General features: G+C 41.5%; 1 protein-coding gene across 4 annotated transcripts in view; it reads left to right on the top strand.

Annotated features, from left to right (window-relative positions):
- The window catches only part of NOL4 (nucleolar protein 4), a 190,529-nt gene extending 187,729 nt beyond the window's left edge, over positions 1-2,800 (top strand). For all 4 annotated transcript variants that reach the window (XM_017727413.1, XM_008644908.2, XM_008644907.2 and 1 more), the window contains one exon: positions 862-2,800. In XM_017727413.1, coding sequence (XP_017582902.1) covers positions 862-1,055 — 194 coding nt within the window. In that variant the 3' untranslated portion in view covers positions 1,056-2,800. The remainder of the gene's footprint in view (positions 1-861) is intronic.
- Positions 2,801-21,858: the final 19,058 nt, after the last annotated feature.

The raw sequence follows: 21,858 nt of genomic DNA, 5'->3' as shown, positions 1-21,858 counted from the left end.
CCCTACAAAGCCAAAGTTCATGGTGGCAGGTGTTTTGTCCATCACAGTAACCTGCAGACTGCCCTCAGGAATGCTGTCTTCCATATGAAGTATCCGTGGTCTTGAGAATATTCTTTGAAGGAAAGTGCGAAGGATATTGCCGTGAGCTGCCAATACAACAGCATGGTGATTGCTGCAGAATCTCGTCAGTGTTCCGGCCTTACAAGATCCTTGCAAAGTACTGCCAGCTGTATGCAGCCCTCACAGACGATAGTGTGCTCCTCACTGTGGCAGCCAGATTGTCACCAGCCTAATCTCATTCATGAGCAGCTATTTATGTAAGTGATCAGACAGCGTCAGGCAAGTCATGTGGATGACCATTTATCTATGTCTGCAAGGGATTCACAATCTGGCCACATGCTGATTGAAGCACAAAATGTGAAAACAGCTATCTAGAGAACATAAGTTGGATTTTCTGTGATAAAAATTGCAAGTGTGCATATTGCCGTGAAGTCTATGATGGCAGCTGGAGCTGGGGGGAGGCTGGGGGGAGATGAACCTTCTGCCTGATCACCATCATCAGATCCCAGGGCAGGGTTTGGGGTGCAAGTGGCTCAGACTGTTGGGATATGCCCCCGGAGGGTAATTTTCAGCTGGCAGTGGACTTGCCCCTCATGTTCCGTAAGTGGGGTCTGTGATACATAAATATAAATAGCTGTGGTTCCTGTCGAGGCGACTGGTAACAGGACAGTTACTGCTTATTTCTGCTACTTGCACTCAGCTGAGAGCAGATCTTACTACTCTGCATTTGTATCTACAAAGCTGTGAAATGTCTCTGGCAGCAGATCTGAAGCATCTTTTCTTTCCCTTTGCTGTCTGCAGGTCCAACAGATCTCAGTATGAAGAGGCAGTTAGCAACCAGCTCCGGATCCTCCAGTAGTTCCAGCTCCAGACCCCAGCTGAGTCCGACTGAAATAAATGCAGTGAGGCAGCTTGTGGCAGGGTACCGAGAATCAGCCGCGTTTTTATTGCGCTCTGCAGATGAACTGGAAAACCTTATTTTGCAGCAGAACTGAGTCATGTGACCTTCACACCGGCCTGGTCTTATCTCAGAATTTCCACTAATGACATTTTGATTTCCCAGAGCACACACTTCAGTTACTGCACAGTCTTTTAGGAGAGTTAATTACCATAATGCCACACTGTTCTTGATCCATAAAGTGATGTGTTAAGGTGCTTCAAGTGAACTTCGACCTCTGGTATTTCCGAGGTACTTTACTGTGTCCAGCCTATTGCTTTCGTTTTAGTGTGTCAGCATAAATATCGAAAAAGTGGCTAGAAATTAACTCATTCTAACAAGTGGAGGAAACAGAAGATGCTGTGATGGTTTTTTAAAACAAGTGGTTCAAGATCCAAGTGCAATATTAGTGGAATGTGATACTGACTCATTGGACTTAAAGCTGCAGTATATGGCAAAACATTGCCAAATGTCCTGTTGCTACAGGGCACAATTGCAATTAAAAGGATCTTGTATTTTAAAAAAATGTAATTTTTATAAAAAACAAAACAAAAGATTTTTGTTTTCATTCAAGATTTTTCATTTTTACTTTGGTAAACTTTTTCACTGGTCCTGAAAATGTTTTGAGGAGCTATTTTAAGTCCCCCCTTCCTCTCTTGAACCCCTGGCTGTGCCCTTCTCCCCAACTTCATATTCTTTCTACAACGAGTAACTTGATGCTGGATAATTCCTCCCCTGTGTACTGTAAATTGTCATCTATGGTATACCTTCCAAAGGAAGTATGCATTTCCTGCATTCATGCCATTCTCAACTCCATTCTGTAATATATTGCAGCTTTATTAGCAATTAATAAAGAGTTGAGCGTTTTTTAAAAAAGACATATCGTTGAGAAAAAAAAAAGATGAATTGATTTCTTACGGTGAGCTCATCTGACTCCATGATCACTGCTGCTGTCTTATACAAGTCCCTCTAGTTGTGATTGGATGTAGATGATGAATGTTAAGAGGTTGCAAGTGACAATCTGAAAATTTGCACTCTTGTGTGTATTTATTTTTTTTCCTTAATTTAAACAAAATTCTTACCAAGGAAGGTCATTGACACTTCTGGTATAATTTGTATAATTCCCAGGCCTAGCTAAAACCTGTACAAAACTGTAAGTGGATGCAGCTGCAACTATAATAAAACTCTTACCTTCCCCACTCTTCCCAACCCCTCTATTTCTTATTTTATAATATTAATTACACATTAATGGTGTTTTCTTTGTGCACTATGGCAGGCTTCTTTTTAAGTATATAGAAAAAAGTACTTTAGTTTATGCTTATTGTACTATCTGTTCTGTTGTTTAGCTTTTGTTGAATAACAAGTTTCTTGTGCATTCCTAAATTTGCCTTATTTCATGTACAAAATTTTATGTAATTCCGTTTTTGACAATGAGTTTAAGGCATCAGTGATATTTTATATCTACTTGTTACATATAGTTTTCCAAGTAATGACTGTGATTGTGACCAAGTAATGTGCACTTTTTCTTGTAACTGTGGACATTGCTATGCTTTTTTTTCTCTAGTGTTTCTAGAATTACTGTTGCTTACAGTTATGTAAAAGAAAAAGAACTTTTGTGATACCGTTGGTGAATATTAATGTGAAAAAGCCTATGAAATATGAGTATTTTGGAGGTACATAGATACACAAACATCTCTAAGTTGTGGACTGATGTTCACATATTTAAATGAAAATTCAAAACCTGAGGGCTGGAATCATTTCCTCTGTTTTGTTTGGGTAAATAAACAGATTTCTGTGTTTAAATACATGATTGTGAAACATTATAACATTTAAATCAAATAGCACTTAAAGCTATAACTATTATGGCCTTTAAACAGGGAAAAGGGCCTTGCAGTCCGATTCATGCAGGCCCTCATACATCATTTCTCAAAATTACTGAGTAAATCCAGTAGGATTCAGTCAGTAGCATATATAATTTAAAGGTGGCTGGAGGGAACACAATTCTGCCACTCTACATTTGTTCTTAAAAAATCATTGGATGTCTTTTTAGAGGCCCCTATTCTTGGATATGAGAATATTGTTGCAAATCCTTACCAGTTGTTGTTGCCCATCACTTGAGAGGTGCATTTGTTCCTAACATCATCTCCCCATGGCCCAGAAAGCCTATGACTCGTCTCTGTCCTGGATGTGGGGTTGCCTCAGCTTTTGTCTCACCAGGAATTCAAAAGCCCATCCAGAGCCAAGAGCCTTTTTCCTCTCTTCCACTTTCATATATCTGCACCCTCTCCGGTCTCCTGCAGGAGGGGATGAAGCAGGTACCTTGTGCCACATCACTGTCTGGGCCTCACCCAAAGAAATCTCTGGCATACATCTTCCACAGACAAGAGTGGCAGCTATGCCTAGGTTTCCAAGTTTCCTTGGTCCTTTTGTGCAGGGCAGTATGCCTCACACTGCCAAATAAGCAGCAACCAGCAGTTTGTCCAAGAGGCTGTTTGCCAGCCAGGAATCCTTCTCAGCTGAGCAGCCTAACCACTTTTCAAGCTCTTTTGCTAAATCCAGGTAAGGACAAGAAGCTAGAGGATGAGGAGGTAAGAGATTTAATTCATTGTTCTATCCTCTGACTCCTCTTTCTTGTCCCTCAATTACTCCTTCTTTTGAGGGAGAAGTAGAAAAGGTAGGGGTCACCATACAACCTTCAAGGCCCATGATTAGTTCCACCTTTTTCCTGCTCCATTCCCAGCCTACTTTGATAGTTCTTCAAGTATGTCTTCTACAATATGTCTTCTACACACATCATCTTCTTCTGGGTGCCTCTTCTGGAGTATTTAGGGTCTTCTTCAATTGTAGGAGCAATTGATGTTCTTCTCTAAAGTGTCATACAGATACTTAACAATAACTGTGTCCTCAAGTGGTTTGTCTATGCCAAATTCCAGCAGACTGATGAGAGTTTTTATTCTAGAGTTGTTTCCATTTCTAAGTACTGGGTTTATTAATCTCTTCTTTGGAGCAATCACAGATTCAACTATAGTTTTAACTTCCTGTTATAAGAGGATACTGAAATTCAGACCCAACCTGTGAAGGAGAGACCATAAATCTCTGTCCACTTTTGTGCATGCAAATCTACATCCAAGAATTGCAACTAAATTTGTCCTCTTGAATCCAGGTCTCAGACCCACCTACTCTGTGTCTGCTTTGTACCTGCTAAGGCAGTAAAAGCACAAGGGAGAATATCTTACTCAGGCACCCAGCAGTAACCTCAGGATTATTTCTTTCTCTTATCCACATCTTTTGTTACAATGGCCTGATTACCTCAGCCCAAATATTGCTGTTAGGATAAGGCCATTTTCTACCAGCATGGGTGTGTCCACTGAGTATGACTGCTTAAGGCTGCCTTCAGAAAAGTATTATCCTTATAACCAATATCTTTATTAAACTAATGTTTCAAGTTGGTGGATGGCTCACCACAGAACTTCATCAGTGCAGACTGGCAGGTGCTGGTCTTTCTTGAGACGGCCTCACATCTTCCCAACTTTCCTGGAGTTTATTTGTGAGTGGTCCTGTCACACCTTTAGTCTTCAAGGGATTGCTGGGCAGGGAGGGATGGTGGGAAAATCTCATATTGTCCCTAAACTTCCCTACAGGGTTAAGTACCAAACCTGACCAAGGTCTGGGTATGTTGAGTCTCTTTAGGCTTACACACACACTGGGAAGACAAGTCAGTCATCCATTTTTCTCTCCCTGATTTCCAGGGTATTTTTGGTTGTCACGGCAGGCAGCTGTGGGTAATACCTTTAGAAGCAACTTTGGGTTGTGAGAGTGGACAATCCGACCAGCTTATCAGCTAATCAGACTGGTTTACTGCTTTCAATGCCTGCTGGGAAACTGGAGTCAGAACACAGTAATAAGACATCTGGAGTCAAAAGTTTTTACCCAGGTTGGGACCTTGCTGCCTGTCATTGAAGGAGAACACCACCATACCAGCCATGGGGAGTATCAGAAGCTACAGAACGAGTATACAGAGGTAAGCAAGTATTTGACAGTTCTAAAGCTGCCCATCTTGTATGGAGAAGGAATTTTCTGAGTGAGGGAAATCAGGTGAACATGTATGTGACTGTGACTATAAAACTAACTGGAAAACAGAGTTACACTAAAGTGACTGGATATTCTTGCTGTAATGGTCTGAATACAGTGTAGGTGGAGGTAGGTTTTGTTGGTAAAACTCCATTGAAAATGAGGAAAAAATTCATTTCTCTGAAGTGCCTAGCACTGTGTTAAAAGACTCCCCACAAATTTGTTGAAGCTCCTCTGAATCTGGCTTTGATAGGCTTGTGAGGCATTCATAAGGAAAACATATGTTTTTCTATATAAAGCAAAGCTGATCTTGGTAGAGCCTGAAGTCAGGATCTAGTCCGGACTCTACCCACTATTGAAAAACACCAGCATGTGAAAAAGAATTGTGAAATAATGGTAGAAATCAAGCAATGTCAGACAGGTGGTTACTGGATTAAATATGTAAGAATATAAAATGCCGGTGCTGGACAAGATCAGTTGTTTGCAGCCTTGTGTTCTGTATCTGATAATGTGTAAAACAGCTAAAGATGTGTCAGATAGAGCAGACCAGAAGAATAGAGCAAGCCTATAGTAAGGATTTCTAAATGCATGTTCATGGCCTACAACAGCTTAAGGCTGTGGTGGATTATCCCTTGCTGGCAGGTAAGTCCCCACCCACCCTCACTCCCTCCCCTCAGTGGCACAGGGAAAAAATCCAAAGGGCAAAAGTGAGGGAAAAAACTGGGTCAAGCTGAGTAAGTGAGGAAAGAAAAAGGTATGCAGAGGAAATCCCTCACCACTTCCCACCAGGAGATGTGATGCCCAGCTGATCCCAAAGCAATGACTACTTTGGACATATTCCCCACCCCAATTCCCCCTACTTCTTTTTGGCCAAGAATGATGTCATGTAGCATGATATATCATTCAAAAATACCAGGCAAAAAGAAAAATGAGTTGCTTGAGGCCATGCAACCTGTAAATGCCTTTTCCATTGTCAGGACTAAATCAAATGTTGTAGAACAGGTGCAGAAATGTTTTTAAACCTCTTCCCCAATTACCTACTTAAATCTCTTTTTCACCACTGACCAAAGGAGTACAAAGGAGCTGGAAAGGCTATAAAATTACTAACTGCTTTATGAATAGAAACTTTATGGTGTGCCACATAATTCAGTTCATTTCTCCCAGTCTGGATATTCTATGCAAAAATTTTTGCTCCTTTTTCTAATGATGTCTGGAAACACAGTGTAAGAGTTCTAATTGTTGTGACCATATGTATAAAACTCTTTTTGTAAGTACATCTTTGCTGCAGTTAGCCAACTAGGGTGTAAAGAGAGCTGGGAAAAGGATCCAGCATAATAGATAGGTTTGTCCTCCTTTTCTCGACGCAGCAGGGAGGTAAATTACAGTAGCTAATTAAAAAGAAACAGTGTTACTGAATTTTCAAGGTTTCCTACAAAAGAACTTAAATTAAAATTTTTCCTAATGCTCCCCTGGAAACTTACATCAGATAATTTTTCCTTTTTTCCTGCAAGGCTGCTGTTTTGTTATTGTAGGGTTGCTAATCAGTTCTTGGTGCTGCTTCTTTTCATGCTCACTCACAGCACAGTGAAGTACTAAAAGCAGGAAAAGCAGCAGGAAAAACTGGAAAAATAGGAGGGATAAGTATTATTAATAATTCAAACATGTTTCAGTTTAACTGTTTTAAATTAATTTTATTTGTGGTTCCCAACTCACAGTGCTTTAGCGCCACAAGCTTGACCTATTTATTTCCTCTCACATTTTGTAGTAGGAAGGGAAGGATTTGCTCTGTGGAGAAATAGCTTCTAGCTGAGAAAAGCTCTTACTGCCCTAGCCAGCAGGCAGCCTTAACAATGTTCATTTGCTGCACCTGATATTTGAAAATCGCAAGCTACAAGGCATGCTTAACTCACAGAACCATTCTCTAATCATTGGAGGCACAGGCTATTTTTTAAATGTTTCTGTCCAATCTAGTTATACTATATTAAACCATATATTAATTGATTTAAACTATAAATAAGAACAGAAATAAAATTAGGGATTTAATAGAAATCCTTAATACCTAGCATAGAGTTGGAAAATTTGTCTCAGTGCTAAAGTGTAAAATCATATGATTTCTCCTTTTTAAAAAATTACTATTTTTTTGTTTACAGTATATGGAGTCCAGATTTCTTCTGCTGTTGGGGGGAAATCTCTATAGTGTAAATCCACTCTCTTGTTTGGACTTGGGTCTCAAAGAAGACAGCACACTCCTTTTAGTCTCCCTGCCATTCATCATTCTGCTGCCTTTCAAACAATGATGATAAAGGGCTTGAAATCATGCTCAATTAAAAAGTTACCCCGTGGTTATTGACTAAACTTTAATGGCTCAAACACCAAATCATTTATATTCTGGTATAGTCATATAATTGAAGAATGGTTTGGGTTGGAGAGGACCTTCAAAGATTATCTAGTCCAACCTCTCTCCATGGGCAGGGACAACTTTCAAAGCTCTATCCAACTTGGCCTTGAACGTTTCTAGAGATGGGGCATCCGCAGCTTCTCAGGGTAACCTGTTCCAGTGCCTCACTATCTTTATTGTAAAAAATGTCTTCTTTATATGCCATATAAATTTACTCTCTTTCAGTTTAAAATCATTGCCCCTTGTCCTGTCACTGCAGACCTTGATAAAAAATCACTTTCTGTCTTTCTTTCTTATGTATCAAAAGGCTGCTCTGGCTGCTCCAGAGCCTTCTTTTCTCCCAGCTGAACAACTCCATCTCTCTAAGCATTTCCTCATAAGGGAGGTGCTCCAGACATCTGACCATTTTTGTTGAAAATGGACCTGCTCCAGCAGATCCATGTGTTCCTTGTGTGGGGAACTCTAGAGCAGGCCACACTTTTAATTAGGCAGGCAAGGATGTGTCTGTCTTTTTGGCCTGCAAGCACATATTGCTGGCTTGTGTCCAGATTTTCACCAAAGAGTATTCCCAAGTCCTTCTCCCGTCCCAATCCATCCATTCCCCAGTCGATATTGAGGGTTGCCCTGACCCAGGTGCAGGATATTGAACCTGACCTTGTTGAGCATGATGAGGTTCACACTGGTCCACTCCTCAAGCCTGCTAAGTTCCTTCTGGATGGCACCCCAGAGGAGCCAGTCTCTTGGCCCATTATTAGAGCATGCTTAGGAGAGGGCTGTTATGAGTTCTCTATGATGCTACAGAAAAGCTCTCATACCCAAAGGCCTTTTGGCTGGGTGCTGCAGTCCCTATATTTCTGGGCTGAGAAGTTTCTGGAAAACCTCTGTGAAATGCTATACCTCAGGCATTGTGGGCAGCGTGGGCATGTTTCAGTAGTAGTTCAAAGAATCTTCCACTGGCAGTTTCTCCCAGTGTCACTGTTACTGGGACTTCAGGCTGATATTTCAGAACTTGAAAGAGAATTCCACTGCCAAGAAAGAGAGAGAAATGTGGTTACTAGCTGTCTTTCTGTACATCATGCTAAGACGGTACATTTTTAGGATGTAAAGCAGTGAAAATTAATTTTCTTTGCTTAAAAAGGCCATCTGCCCATCCTTGTCCCTATAAAAGGATTTTTTATTTTCTTCTGTAGGGGAAAATGAGAATACTAACAAGGATACTGATTTTTTATTAGGCTTCTCTTGCTCCCCACCAATAAGAGGGTGTCATTGTTATGGTAATAGAGTGTGAATGGCACAATATGATGGTAGAAATGAGTAGGCATTGGGTGCCTGGATGAGCACCAAGCCCTAAAAGGACTCTGTGGTTCCAGATCTGTTTGTCTGAAGTTACTTGATTCAAGACTCAACTTGACACATTTTGAGAGGGCACACTTTTTGTTCACTAAATTTATATTAGTGAACCATCAGGAACAGTTACCTACAATTCAAATTATGCAGATTTTGTCCCAGGCTGTGAATAAAAGTTATTGGGGCACTCCTGAATGGGAAAAGGGATGGAACTCATTGAACAGAGAGCAGATATCAGGCTAAGACCTTTGAAAACCTTCATAAAAATGAGAAGCATTCACCTCAGCCATAGCTTCAGGACTTGGCAAACATCACAAGGAGGGTGCAGTTGCTTACCACCCAGCCAGTTCCTGAGCAGTAGTCCTGGCCAGCTTTCCCTCCTTTCCCTCCCTCAGTTTAGATATGGAGCCATATGGTGTGTGTTATCCCTCTGGCCAGCTGGGGTCAGCTGTCCTTCTTGTGTCTCCCAGCCAGTTCCCTGGTGGGGTGGGATGAGAGGCTGAAGGATCCCTGATCGCTACTGAGCAATAACTAAAAAACCAGCGTGTTACCAGCTTTGTTCTCATTCTAAATCCAAACCACAGCACTGCACCAGCTACTGGGAAGAAACCTGACTCTATCCCAGCCAAAAGCAGGACAGTTGATTACACGTCTTTCATTATAATAGCTCTTCCAGCAATCACAGCTGAGCTGGGAGGCTTGCACCAAATACTCTAAGTTACTTTCTAGAAGGCTGACAGCTCTAGGATGAAGGTAAAAAGCTCATTCATTACTGATTGAGACTCTTCCAATTCAAAAAAGCGTTAGCATTTGGTTTGGGTACAACAGACTCTGTATTCATGCACTGAAACCTGCTAGCTAATTTGGTATGTTTTCTTGTAAAATTTAGTTGCCAAGTAGTAGATTCAGCTTGAACACTAAGAAACGGTAAACCACTCTGAAGTGGGCTAGTTGTGACAAGCAGGCTCACTGTGGTAGCTTTGCTTCATGAATATTTCACTGTTGTTGAATTCAACAGAGACCAGACTTCTTCCCAAAGTATTTTGAGATACCAAAATAATGTAGTGATCTTGTCTCATTTCCTTCAAGAGTGACAGTATGACATGCTGGAGGTGTGCTGTGTAAAACCCACACTTGTCAAAGAGGTTGTATTACCAATTAAGTAGTTTTGGTTCTGTTCTGCAGATGGCAGTGCTTATCAGCCAACGCTCAAGTAAGACTTGAGTGATCAGCCCCTCCAGGTCAGAGGTCCAGAAGGGTTTCTCTGTGGGTGTTGGTGAGTCTGGCTAAAAAGTTCCATTAAGTCTTGCCTGACTAGAAGTCACTCACAGGCTCCTTTTGGTTAACCCTGCACCATGGTACCTTCCTAACCTCATGCTGTGTTTGTTCTTACACTCCCTCTTTACTAAACTTGCAGGGTTGGAGTTTTCACTAAAACAAAGTGCATATTCTTAAATATTTTTTGCTTCCATCTGTGCTGAGGAATACTTTTAATGAGCCTCCATTTAGTTTTTCATTTTAACCCTTTAGGAATCTAGAAATTCAGTTGTAAACATAAATGTCTTAAAAAACCTTCAAAATATGGATTGCAACAATCATTAAAAATATCCAGAATAGATTTACATGATCTCTGGAGCTTAGAGTAAGAACTCTGCTGAGAACATGAAGCAAAGGTAGACAAAGGAAGGCTTAGACATTTTTAATAAGATTTTGAACTTCAGTTTTTGTCTCTCACTGAATAGCAACAGGCCCTTTCATGTGATGTGATGGAGATTAATTGGGGGGGGGGTTGCAACTACAACGGGCTAGGATAAATAAATTTTAAAAGGGCTAGGAGGGCTATTTATTTAAATAAATTTAAAGGGCTAGGAGAAATAAATTTAAATAACCCCAAAACCAACCAAACAAGCGAAAAACTACCTCAAAATGTTTTAACAGATGCCTTCCTTGGGAGCAGGAGAAGTGTTCAGGAGAAGTCATCAGGCCAGCAATCAGATCAAACTTTAAACCACTGCAACTTTACTCTTAAGTTGCAGCATGCCTGCACAGACAAAGGCTTGAAAACTAAATACCCTGTGTGGCATTCACACCAGGATTGCTGTTGGGAAGGTGAGAGAAAACTCATAAACACACAGTAATTTGCAGCAAAAATGGACATGATCCTCATTAGTGCAGGCACCTGATTGACTATCTGACATATTAAAGTTCCTTTAAACTGATTTCCCAGAGTAGACAGCCTTTTTTTTCCCTCTGAAGAATGAAACCAAAGTCATCACAAAAATGGACATGGCTGAGAGTTGTGCTTTGATGTGCGTGACAAAAATATCTAAGTGCACTGCTCTTAGACATAGCAAATGTGTGTGGCATTCATTTTGAATCTCTTTCTTCAAAGGAGAGGTTATCATTAATTTTTTTAGAGGATGTCACTCTTCAGTCACTTACCCACCCCGTTATTAGCATGTCCCACTGAAGGGTAGGTACCATTCTTGGAATGAGAGAAACTGGTCTATTCCACAGGTATCAAGAAGAAATTTTGGGGGCAATGACAGAGGTTTTTATTTGTATTGCACCCAAAACAAGGAGAGTAATGTCTGTGTGGCAGCATCTAGCAAAATTAACCACCTTTTCAACCACTGGAATCCAATGATTTAAATAAAATTTCGTAATTATTACTTTTTATTTAACAACTTTATCTCCTGCTCCACCAAGAATTTTCACAGGTTGCTGTATCATGACACCTACTGGTGGAGATAATCAAAATAGGTAGATGCAGCTCCTTCTGAATGATGGAATAGATGCATCTGGCAACACTGGGATTTTTGTTTCCCATTGAAGTGATTACTGATGTATGTCCGTTCACATGGGCAGCACAACCACTGCAGCTTGCAAAAGGAGGGGGTGTGTTCAGACACGACAGTGTCTGCAAGGGGCAGCTGCAGCCCAGATCAGTGTGGCCCAGGGCAGTGTGGCTCCTGTGCCCTGGAGTCCAGACAAGCCACTTCAATTTGTCTTTGGCTGAAGGGATTGTGTAATCGACACCACCCCTACCTGAAAGGTAGAGCTGCTGATGTAGCCCAAGGCTTTGGAAAGCTCATCACGGAGAAGCAGCTTCCACAGTCGTATCCTACATGGGCTGCTGAAGTTAAGCCTGAGTTTCTTTCATTTGAGGTAATGTAACAGTTGATGGACTATTCTGAAGACGCCAGGGGTGGATTGAAGATGACGTGAAGACAAGCAGCAGAACCACAATTTTAACCCTTTTATATGGTTATGGTTATCAGGGGGTTTTGTAACTTGCACACCTGTCTCATCCACACAGAAAACAGTTTTGTATGAACTATAATCAGGCACTTGTGGGTTGAAATTAAAATGACATATTTTTTCATATCACACCATCAAAGGGTGAAGAATTTTCCAAGGTGTTTCTAAACCAAGCAACTTCCTGGCGTGTTCACAAAAAGCAGGATCCTTCCACTCCTCACTGCTAACTCCATTGGACTGTGACTTTCCAACTCAGACCCACGCTCGTACTTCTTTACAACCTGGAAAGTCACCTGCTTCCCTAGTGTGTCTTGTTTCATTATTGAACTGACTTTCCCTCTTTGACAGCACACCGGCAGTGCTTTCATGTCTCAGGATATGGTTTACCAGTGAGCTATTATCTATGTCCACTCAAGCTTTTGAGATCCAGTCTAGGTTTTCTCCTCTAAATAAATTACCACAACAATATCACCTATCAAATTGTCATCCCTGTGAAGTTCTTCCACTGAGCATAAATCCATTTTCACACTGCAAAAAGCAGAATCAAGAAGCTTTTCCATCAGTTTGCAAGCTGTATATCTGGCCAATACTTCATAAATCATTTTATGTCACTCAAATATGAATGAGAACTTAGGTATATGGAGAGAGAGAGAGAGGAGCAAAAGGTAGTAAGGATACCAGCATTTCTCATTTGTTCTTAGCACACAAAAGGAACTCTTTTCCCTATTGCAGTTTCCAAAGCAGTAGAACAGACAGCACACGTTCCCAGTAGGAAAAGTATCTCTTGCTTTAACCATTTTTAAAAACTTTATTTTGAGATGTCAAAGTATTTTTTTTCACATATGACCATCCCTTTAAAAGCTGCAGTTATATCTTGGACACATTCAACTGAATTTCACCTGGAAGAAATTTTTGGTGTGTTTTTGCATTAGCTAGAGAGGCTCCTAATCAGATATCCCACAGCTTTGTCAGGGAGGAAAGTGCAGATCTGAATTTTTTGGTTAGATCCCTTTTTGCTACAGCCACATTGCCTCACTAGTTTGTGCACAAGAAAAAAAATACCCACAATTTTCTTCACTTGTACTTTCTTTTTGAAAATGAGGCCTTGCTCTTGGATGTTCCCTTAAACAGTAAATTACCTCTCACCTGAGATAAGACAGCAGCAGGAGCCTTCTTGTTAGATCAGCCTCTCCTGAGACCTGTAACTGATGTATTTACTGTGCATCACAGCCAACAGAGGCTGAAGCAGGAAATTTGTCACCTAAATCTTTGCAGAAACAGATTGGGTTTTACTCCATTAATTTACAGCAGATAAGGTGATATCTAAGACACGTTGTTCCTTGAAAAAAGCTTAATTGGATAATTATAGCTGCAACTCCACTTCCAGTGTCATCTTTCCTCCTGGGTAAAATTTTGTGCCAGTTCACATAGACAAGTTAGTTAAAAAGCAGTATCTCTTGAAGTGCCAGCTTATCAGCTGTTTTGTGGTTATGAGAAATCCTTTCCCAATACAATCTCCTATGGTAGTGCTAATTACAGCCTCAGTGGATGGCTTGCAAGTTCAGTGAAATGCCCATTCAAAGCCATCCACATCCCCATGCACTGGCATCGCACCCCTCAACCTTAATAGAAAAGACAGCTGCCACTTTGGATGTCCTGAAGGTCTTCTGAGCATGGAGCAAAGCACCTGCCTGGACTTAGGCATGGAAACAAATCTAGGTATAAACAACCATGGGGGAAAAAAAAAACAACAAGGAAACAAATTCCATTTACACATCTACATCTAACTCTATATAAAGACTGTGTAGGCTGCATTTGTACTTGATTCACTAATCCTCTCTTTTTCTGTCAGGGTTTTCCCAGGTTGATGACTTAGTAGCCCAAATCCAATCAAATGCATACTATTACTGTAGTCCCCTTTCCCACCCTTTCCCCCATGTCTGGGGCAAGAGGGAAGGGAACTTAGGAGGAGGCTCAGTTCTGTACTCCCAAACTCAAAGCACCCCCACCTGCTTTTGCTAGGCATGTGGAAACTCTACCCTTAGGGATCCCAGTCTCTTGATACTGCAACCAAGTTTTCACCTCTGCTCAGGCAATCAAAACCTTAAGCCTATCCTGAACACACAAAAACTGGTGTTTCTTTTCTTCATGTGCCATTGTGTGTGAAAGAGGAAAGAGGGTGGATCAACAGCTGCCTTTAGTCTCCGCAGTCAATCGGCTTAAGAATGTAATCATCTAGAAAAAAGAAGGGAGGCTAAACCGCTGTCACTTGCTGCTAATAAAAGTTACAGCATTAAGCAACAGCGGGAGACAGGCTTTTGTTCACTCCAAGTGAGTGTTTGTCTCTCTGTGTGCCTTACACTGTGGCAACACCCTACACTGAGAAGGGCTCTTACAGTGGAATAAACTTGGAGAAGACATTTCTTCAACATGCTACTTACTCTGCCATTCATTTCCACTGTCCCTCCTACTTTGCTGAACATTAACGCTCGAATAAAGCTTCCCTGTCCTCCGCCATCTCATTCTGCATTGTTAGACACAATACAGTGGTTTTGTTTCTTAGATTTTTGGGGGGGTTTCTTTTTTAAACAGCAGCTGGTTGGATTTGGCGCAGTAATTACAGTTGTGTCATAAATTCAGCTTAATGGCTGCACTGCAGGACCAGGCAGACAGGCTGTGAGGCAGCAAGTCCTTACTTAAACAAAAGAGAGCTTTGATAAATAGTAACATTGGCCAGGAAAATTATTTGAAAATGTTTGCAACAAAGTATGGGCTCACTTACCTGACAGACACCATATTTTAACCTGCCTATCCCTTTGAATATATTATCTCTCTTTGGGACTGTGGGGTTGAGGGAGTGGTTAGCTGCATTTAATTCTCAGTGAGCATTAGGAAGGATGGTGGAGTCCTGTTGACCCAAAGAAGAGATGAACATTGATTAAGACTTCTGCATTGCCCAATGTTGCTAAGGACTGATATGGGAAATACCTTGGAGGTAGAACTTATCTGATGTTCAGATCTTTGTGTCCTTTCTGAGACCATGCCCATTATGAACTGCAAGGAGGGAGTAAAATCATTTTAGCTAGACAGACACTGAAGAGTTACCAGGAAACTCAAATTCCCTATTTGAGTATTGCTAATATTTTGGGATGAAGGAAGAAAACCAAGGCTAAGGCAACTGATCAAGCTATAGTAAAAAGAAAATTTCAATATCTAGATGTAAGACATGAAAAACTAAACCAAAACACGCAAAAGTGAAAGATATTCCTAATTAAAATGACAATCTGGTTGATCTACTGGTTATTGCTAGTTGTTTCTAGGAGGAATCCTAAATCTGATGGGTTTTCTATATACCTTACAAACTAGATAAATAGGAAAATAGTGCTGTAACTGTCTACATTGCAGAAATTATGATTACACTGAAGCTTTGAACTGGCAGCAAAAAGGCTGGCCTTGCAATGCAGAATGGTAAAAAAAGGAGGAATATTTTAGCCTGTCAGTGGACAAAGTAAGTCTCTGGGACTTTAGTTTATCATTTATGTTCCTTTTCTTCTCTTATACTATTGTTTGTAATATCACTAGTATTTGGAGAGCTTGGGATGACAATCTATGAAGATTCATTTAAGCATCTTTTTGTCCTCTGACCAGCTCCTGTACTCCACTCTGTGTACACTGCACTCGGGATTACTGCAAGCATTTAACAAGTGCTTAATGTAAGCCAGCATTAAGTGTATCCAAGATGTTGGGACCAGCCCCTTGACAGAAAGCTGTGTGACATTCCAGATAATGTCAGATACTTACAGTGAGTGCACACAGATTCTAGTTGTAACTCACTGCATTTTGCTGCCCTTCATGGTGAGGAACTCTTCTCTGTGTGGGTCAGAAACCACAGCATGCCTTGAATGCCCGAAGGGTGATTCAAAAACAGCAACCAAAACTTCTAGTTTGAGTCATTGCTCTCCATTCAGTGCTGGCCAGGTTAACACTGCCAGAGGCCTATCCACCAGTGGAAAAAGACAGGCAAGGTACTGTGAGGATGAGCTCCCACATCTCCCCAAACCTGGCCTTTATTTCCTGCACACCTGCTCAGGGGATAACTACCAGCAGTGGTGGCAATGGAGGAATCTGGTCCTGATGGCTGCATCCAACTCATAATGGGTTCAGGGCAGATGGAAAACAACACAATAGCCAAGGCCTAGTCTGAGAAAAACACCCCCTCTCCCTCACCATAGGCCTCGTCAAGGTTTGATTCAAGCCAGGTTTGGCAGGAACTAACTTCTGTAGTTGGTATGCAAACAGGACTGAAAACACCCCCTCTCCCTCACCATAGGCCTCGTCCTGTAGTTGGTATGCAAACAGGACTGTTAAGTCATTACCCTACTCCATAAATTGTGGACAGCCAAGGGCCTGTTGAGCTCTCCTGCACAACCATGGACTACACTGCAGGATCTCCCCTTGATCTCCCCTAACACTTCTCTACGTTAATCCTTGAGACGGAGAGATTTCTTGCCACAATGGATTCTCAGTAAGTGATTAATAGCTTACTCAAATTTTAAATCTTAGTTAAGTGATATAAAGGATGGATTGTGTCCATATAATCATTTAGCTATAAACCATTGATCAAATCTGGGTCTAAGTCTAAGCTGCACCTAAACTCCCCTCTGAGAAGTTTAGAATGAAAGGAGGTCTTTTTTGAACCTCATGACTCAGCGGGAGGCTCTTCCTAACAGTTTTGTCTGACCCTGCCCTCCGTGCAGTAAGTAACCAAGAGTATCTTGCCAACAAATCTTGTCAAGCCACTGTTCCATTTGCTATCAAACTTTGTTAAATTGCTGGTTTATATTGATAAAAAATTTGCTACTTCTTTCATATGAGTGAAGTGTATCACTCTGTCCATGACAGGCACCCACAATTAACACATGGAGTTCATCCTGTGAGGAACACAGCAAAGCTGATGGCCCAGGGAAGGGGTAAGAGCATTGCAGTTTTCCTTGAGAGGTCTGGAGCTTTCTCACCTGAGCACTAAGTTGCTAATGCCTCACTGGGTAAGGGGCTCAGCGACAGTCAGAGGTGAGGTGTTGCTCTGCACTGAAGTTTGGCACTTAGCCTGAGATCCTGAACTGCAAGTGACAGCCTGAGTCTGCAGAGCCACTCAAGGATGGAAAGAAGAGCAGCCTTTAAGCCTGACAGTTATGTGCCTCCCTGGTGCAGTAATACCAGAATCATGTCATGGGAAGATTTAAATAGAAAGCGTTCCATTTAATGGGATTTTGGTCACAGTACTGTGGCTCTCTTTAGCAGCATAAAATGTACATTTGAAGCACTGCCTCTTTGCCATAAACTTCTGCCTCATTTTTCTTTGAAAGTGCTTTTATGGTGGGCACTTTTTTTTCAAAGGGAGAAATGTTCTGCAGCACCATAGATGATTTGATGGCTTAAAGTATTGCACTGCTGGCTGCGGGAGGCAAAATACTGCCTCTTCAATTTATCTGTGTTATATGCTAATTGATGTAACTGCAAGAAAAAGGAATTAATTATGGGACTATAGAGATAATTTCATTGAACAAGAACACTACACAAGACAAACAATATAGCATTCCTTCTTCAATTGAAGATTTTTTTTCTCTGGCTTGTATTTCTCTTCTTCAAACCCCTTGTTACTCCACTCTCTTATCACTATACTGAAGAAGCTCAGGCTTTGTGTGTGAAACATGAGATAGGGGCAAGAGAGGGGGTGAAACAGATGAGAGACTAACTGGCAGAGAAGTCAGGAAAAGGGAAGGTTTATGAGAGCAGAAGAAGTAAAAGAGTGAAACTATCTCTCTTCATTTTTCATCAGAGCATCCTTTGCTATCATGTGCCCTAGTTCCAGGTGGGAAATGGGAAATAGCACAGTTCATGAAGGAGCTGCCCAGTCTCACCTGCGATAACCATGTTTCTTCCATTCAGTGGCCTGCTCTCTTTTCTGAGGCAGGCAGCAACCTCAAGAGTGGATACTGCTTTCAGCAGTACCACAAGATTTTAATTAAAAATTAATTCAAATACACAGTTCTTCTACCACCAACAATACACAACTGGCATGTGTCACACTTGTTGATGGAGTCACACCTTTTAACTAGAGCTCCCTGTGGGCCCTTCCACCCCTCAGGCCAGTGGCAGACTCCCCCACACAGAAATTCCCTCCTTGGGATAGTCATCATACTTAGAAGAAGAAAAAAATCTACATTACCCTACTCCACTCTGTGGTTCTTCTTCAAGACTGGAGCTCCCTTTTCCTGCAGAAAACCATTCCTTAAACCTGCTTACTTCTGTGTCCCCTCAATGCCCCCAGTATCTTCTGAAGCCAAGGGCCTCATGATGTCATAGCAATTCTCCTTTCAACAACCTCAACCACAACCATTAGCCACTGCCAACACACTGTTTTTGAAGACCATAAAACCAGTACCTAGTTTTCACTTGGAAAGATTTTCCTGATGCCACTCTTATTTCTGCATACCCTTGAAGCCTTTGCTGCTATCCCTGCCATGAACAAACAGTACATGTTCCAATGATTAAATGGTGGTTTTAGTGGTAGCTAAATACACATTCAATATTTGCCTATAGATATAAAATAGTTGAAATTTTAAATGCAGGAGGAGCAACTAAGTGGGATTGGTATGCAAATAAGTCATACAATGCAAATGTGATATGCAAATTGCACTATCTTTAGAAAAATTATGGAATTTCCCCATAAATTATACTTTGCAGAAATGCAGGCATTTGTGGTTAAGGACAGAGAACAGAATTCCCAGTTCCAAGTGGCCCACGTGGTCTGAAAAGTGCAGTTTACAGCCATAAGCTCCCACCTCACCTTTTTTTCTCTAATTTTCAACATCTTATTTTTCCTGCTCCTCATGTCCTGTCTTTCCCTGCTTTTTCCTAACCCACAGCCACCAAGGCTCCTGTAAATGACCTGCAGCTCAATGCTGCACACACACAGAGCACAAAGCACATCGCCAGCCATCGCCCACAGCCCTTCAGTGAGAGAGGTCAGGCTCTGTGTGCTTGTCCACCTGCAGGAGAACGCACTTAGTCCGTAGTTCAGCATGGACCTTTAGGGTCCCATTTGACCCCACTTCTGTCTGTTGCTACAGATAACCTCATCCTCTTAGTCTTTTTTGTTTAGTTCTCCTTTCTTTTCCAGGGCAGTAACTTGGAAGTACTCCATCCACCGACCACGTTGTAACACTGCTGCTGAACAGGTAAAAGGCTGTGTTCCAACTTTCCTGGGAGTTCTGAGCTACCACTTGCTTCCACCCTCCAGCAGAGCAGATGGAGCATTCTGTAAAGACAGTTTTATCCTTTTATAGGCACAGTGGGCAGAAAAAAAATCCTGTATTCAAGGGCACTCCTCTTTATATGAAGTTCCTTCTTCCTTGGTTTCTCGGTTCAAATGCCCCATCCCTAGGAGTGTTCAGGGCCAGGTTGGATAGGCCTCAAAACAACCTGGTCTAGTCAAAGGTGTCCTTACCCACAGCAGGGGTTTTGAAGCTGGATCATCTTTGGTGTCCCTTTCAGCCCCAGCCAGTCTATGATTCCATGATTCTGTGGTGATCATGCACCAAAGTCTTTTGCATGCTTGTGATGACCTGCCATAGATACCTCCTCATCTCCCCACTGAAGTCCCAGCAACCTGTAATTGGCTCCAGGTCTTCTGGTAAAGGTGGTTCTGATAAGCCATGCATGACTGAGCTGCATGTTCTTCATATTGGTAAAGATTTTCCATCTCTTCTTTGTGATCAGAGAGTCCCAGCAGGTGACACTTGACATTTCCAGTGGTGATACTCCTGAGGTTCTTTGCAGACTCAGTTTTGCATCTCTTGAAATTTTTGAACTCACTTCAGTGGGAGCAGTTTTGACCATCAGAAAACGGATGACTACATTAGGTGTATTTACTGATCCAAAGCTTTCCATCTCAACAACATGTAGTTTACCCTCCAGCAGCTTTTGCTTGAAACATCCTTTGATTACTTTTCCTATTCTACTTTAATCTTCTTCCCCATCGACCTCTGTCATTCTTTGCTTAGTTACAATCATCTACTTCCAAAGTTTTCTGTCCTGTTACCCATTTCATTTTTGTCTTTTATCTCATGCCAGCAACTGCATTTCCTTGGCCTTTACACAGGAGTTCACCTGATGGCTCTATTTCAGAAAGCTACTGTGAACTTTGTTAAAAAATAAAAAGTAAAAGCCATGATACAGAGCATTTGCTAACAGTTACTACTACGTGTTACCTAATGTAACACACTTAATTCGCCCCTGAAGAAGAGCTACCAGCAATGGACCCCAGCGTCCCACTGAGCCGGGACTTTTTATAGGTTAGCTTTCTTGATCCATCTTAATTTAGGTGTTGGGCAGCACATCCTTCAGCTGAAATCCTGTCTCACTGCCCATCTCCAAGACACAGCAAATGAAGAGATCATGTGTTAGGGAGCAATTATGGGCATGACTTCTCTTGATCAAAAGTAAAAAAGTGATTAAAAAGAACTTTTTAAAAGATTTTAAGTATTCTTTTTTTAAACTCCAGAAATCTGAATTTCATGGAAATGTGTAGTAATCTGCACATAATCCTATGGTGGTCCTGCAAGTGCTACCTTAATCACAAATGGTGCATATTAATGAAGGTCCTCACCAGATGAAAGAGAATGTTAAAGAGTAGTTGAAGCTTGATGGAATTAATACAACCAACTTTGACTTGTTCTCAGATTGAGTCAAAGAGCTTCCAGCTATGTTTCTGCGAGAGGGGGAGGGGGGAAATCCCAGATGACAGATACCGTGCAGAGCAAAGCCCTCTCTAAAAGAAAAGAATAAATCATTTATGTACAGTATTCACTAAAAACTGCAGGGGGCAAGAGACTGCAGGTTTTCCTTTTAATAAGGAAGAAAAATGCATATATAATAGTTGCTGTTACAAACATACACAGTGCACAGAAATTGAGTCTGGATTAGAGTCATTCACTTCCCCAGGATGGAACATAGGTAGGTTACTCCTGGGTCACTAATCTAGTAATATTATCAGGATTGTCTTGTTACAAAACAAAAGAAATCTCTACCATTATCTTTTAATCCATGAATTTCTATCATTCAGTGAACAGTCCAAAAGGCACAGTTACTTGTGCATGTGCACACAGTCCATCTGACTGATCATGGAAGCAGTCACAGAGGGTAAACAGGGTTGGGAACGCGAGTGGTTGGATGGGGTTTGCAGGAAGGGGGGGTAGGTCCCTGTCACTGCTGCTGGGATCATTAATTCAGCAAGGTCAGTGATTTAAACAATTGTCGCCACAACTATATTCTGAGTAAGCTTTTTTATTTTTCCTTTCAAAACAAAACACCATTCTGAACAGCAATCCATTGACTCTCAAACTTCATAAAGCAGAGCACCCATTTTTGTGCTAAAGCACACAGGAAAAATAAACTTTGATGGTCTAATTTATGGCAATAAATTGAAAATGTGCTGGATCACCCTCCTCATGTCATGACTGCCATCACTTGTAGATCTGTAAGCTGCAGGACCCTCTTCCCAGATGGAAAAACCTCTGTGCCAGAGCCAGCCCTCCTGTCTGCTCCTCCAGCATCACTTAGGATGGGAGGGCAGGGGTTACATCCCTGCTGTCATTCAGCCATTTCTGCCCGGTCAATGGTTCCTTGAGGGCCATTAGCCACAGAACTCTGAAGAGGAGCTCTGAGAGACTATTCCTGGTCTCTGGCTGTATCACCTCAAAGAAGGTACAGCCTGTAACCA

The sequence above is a fragment of the Corvus brachyrhynchos genome, unplaced genomic scaffold, assembly GCF_000691975.1.
Source record: "Corvus brachyrhynchos isolate BGI_N302 unplaced genomic scaffold, ASM69197v1 scaffold60, whole genome shotgun sequence".
NCBI classification, from domain to species: domain Eukaryota; kingdom Metazoa; phylum Chordata; class Aves; order Passeriformes; family Corvidae; genus Corvus; species Corvus brachyrhynchos.
The sequence above is the reverse complement of the archived record's forward strand: the minus strand, read 5'-3'. Positions and strand labels throughout refer to the sequence as shown.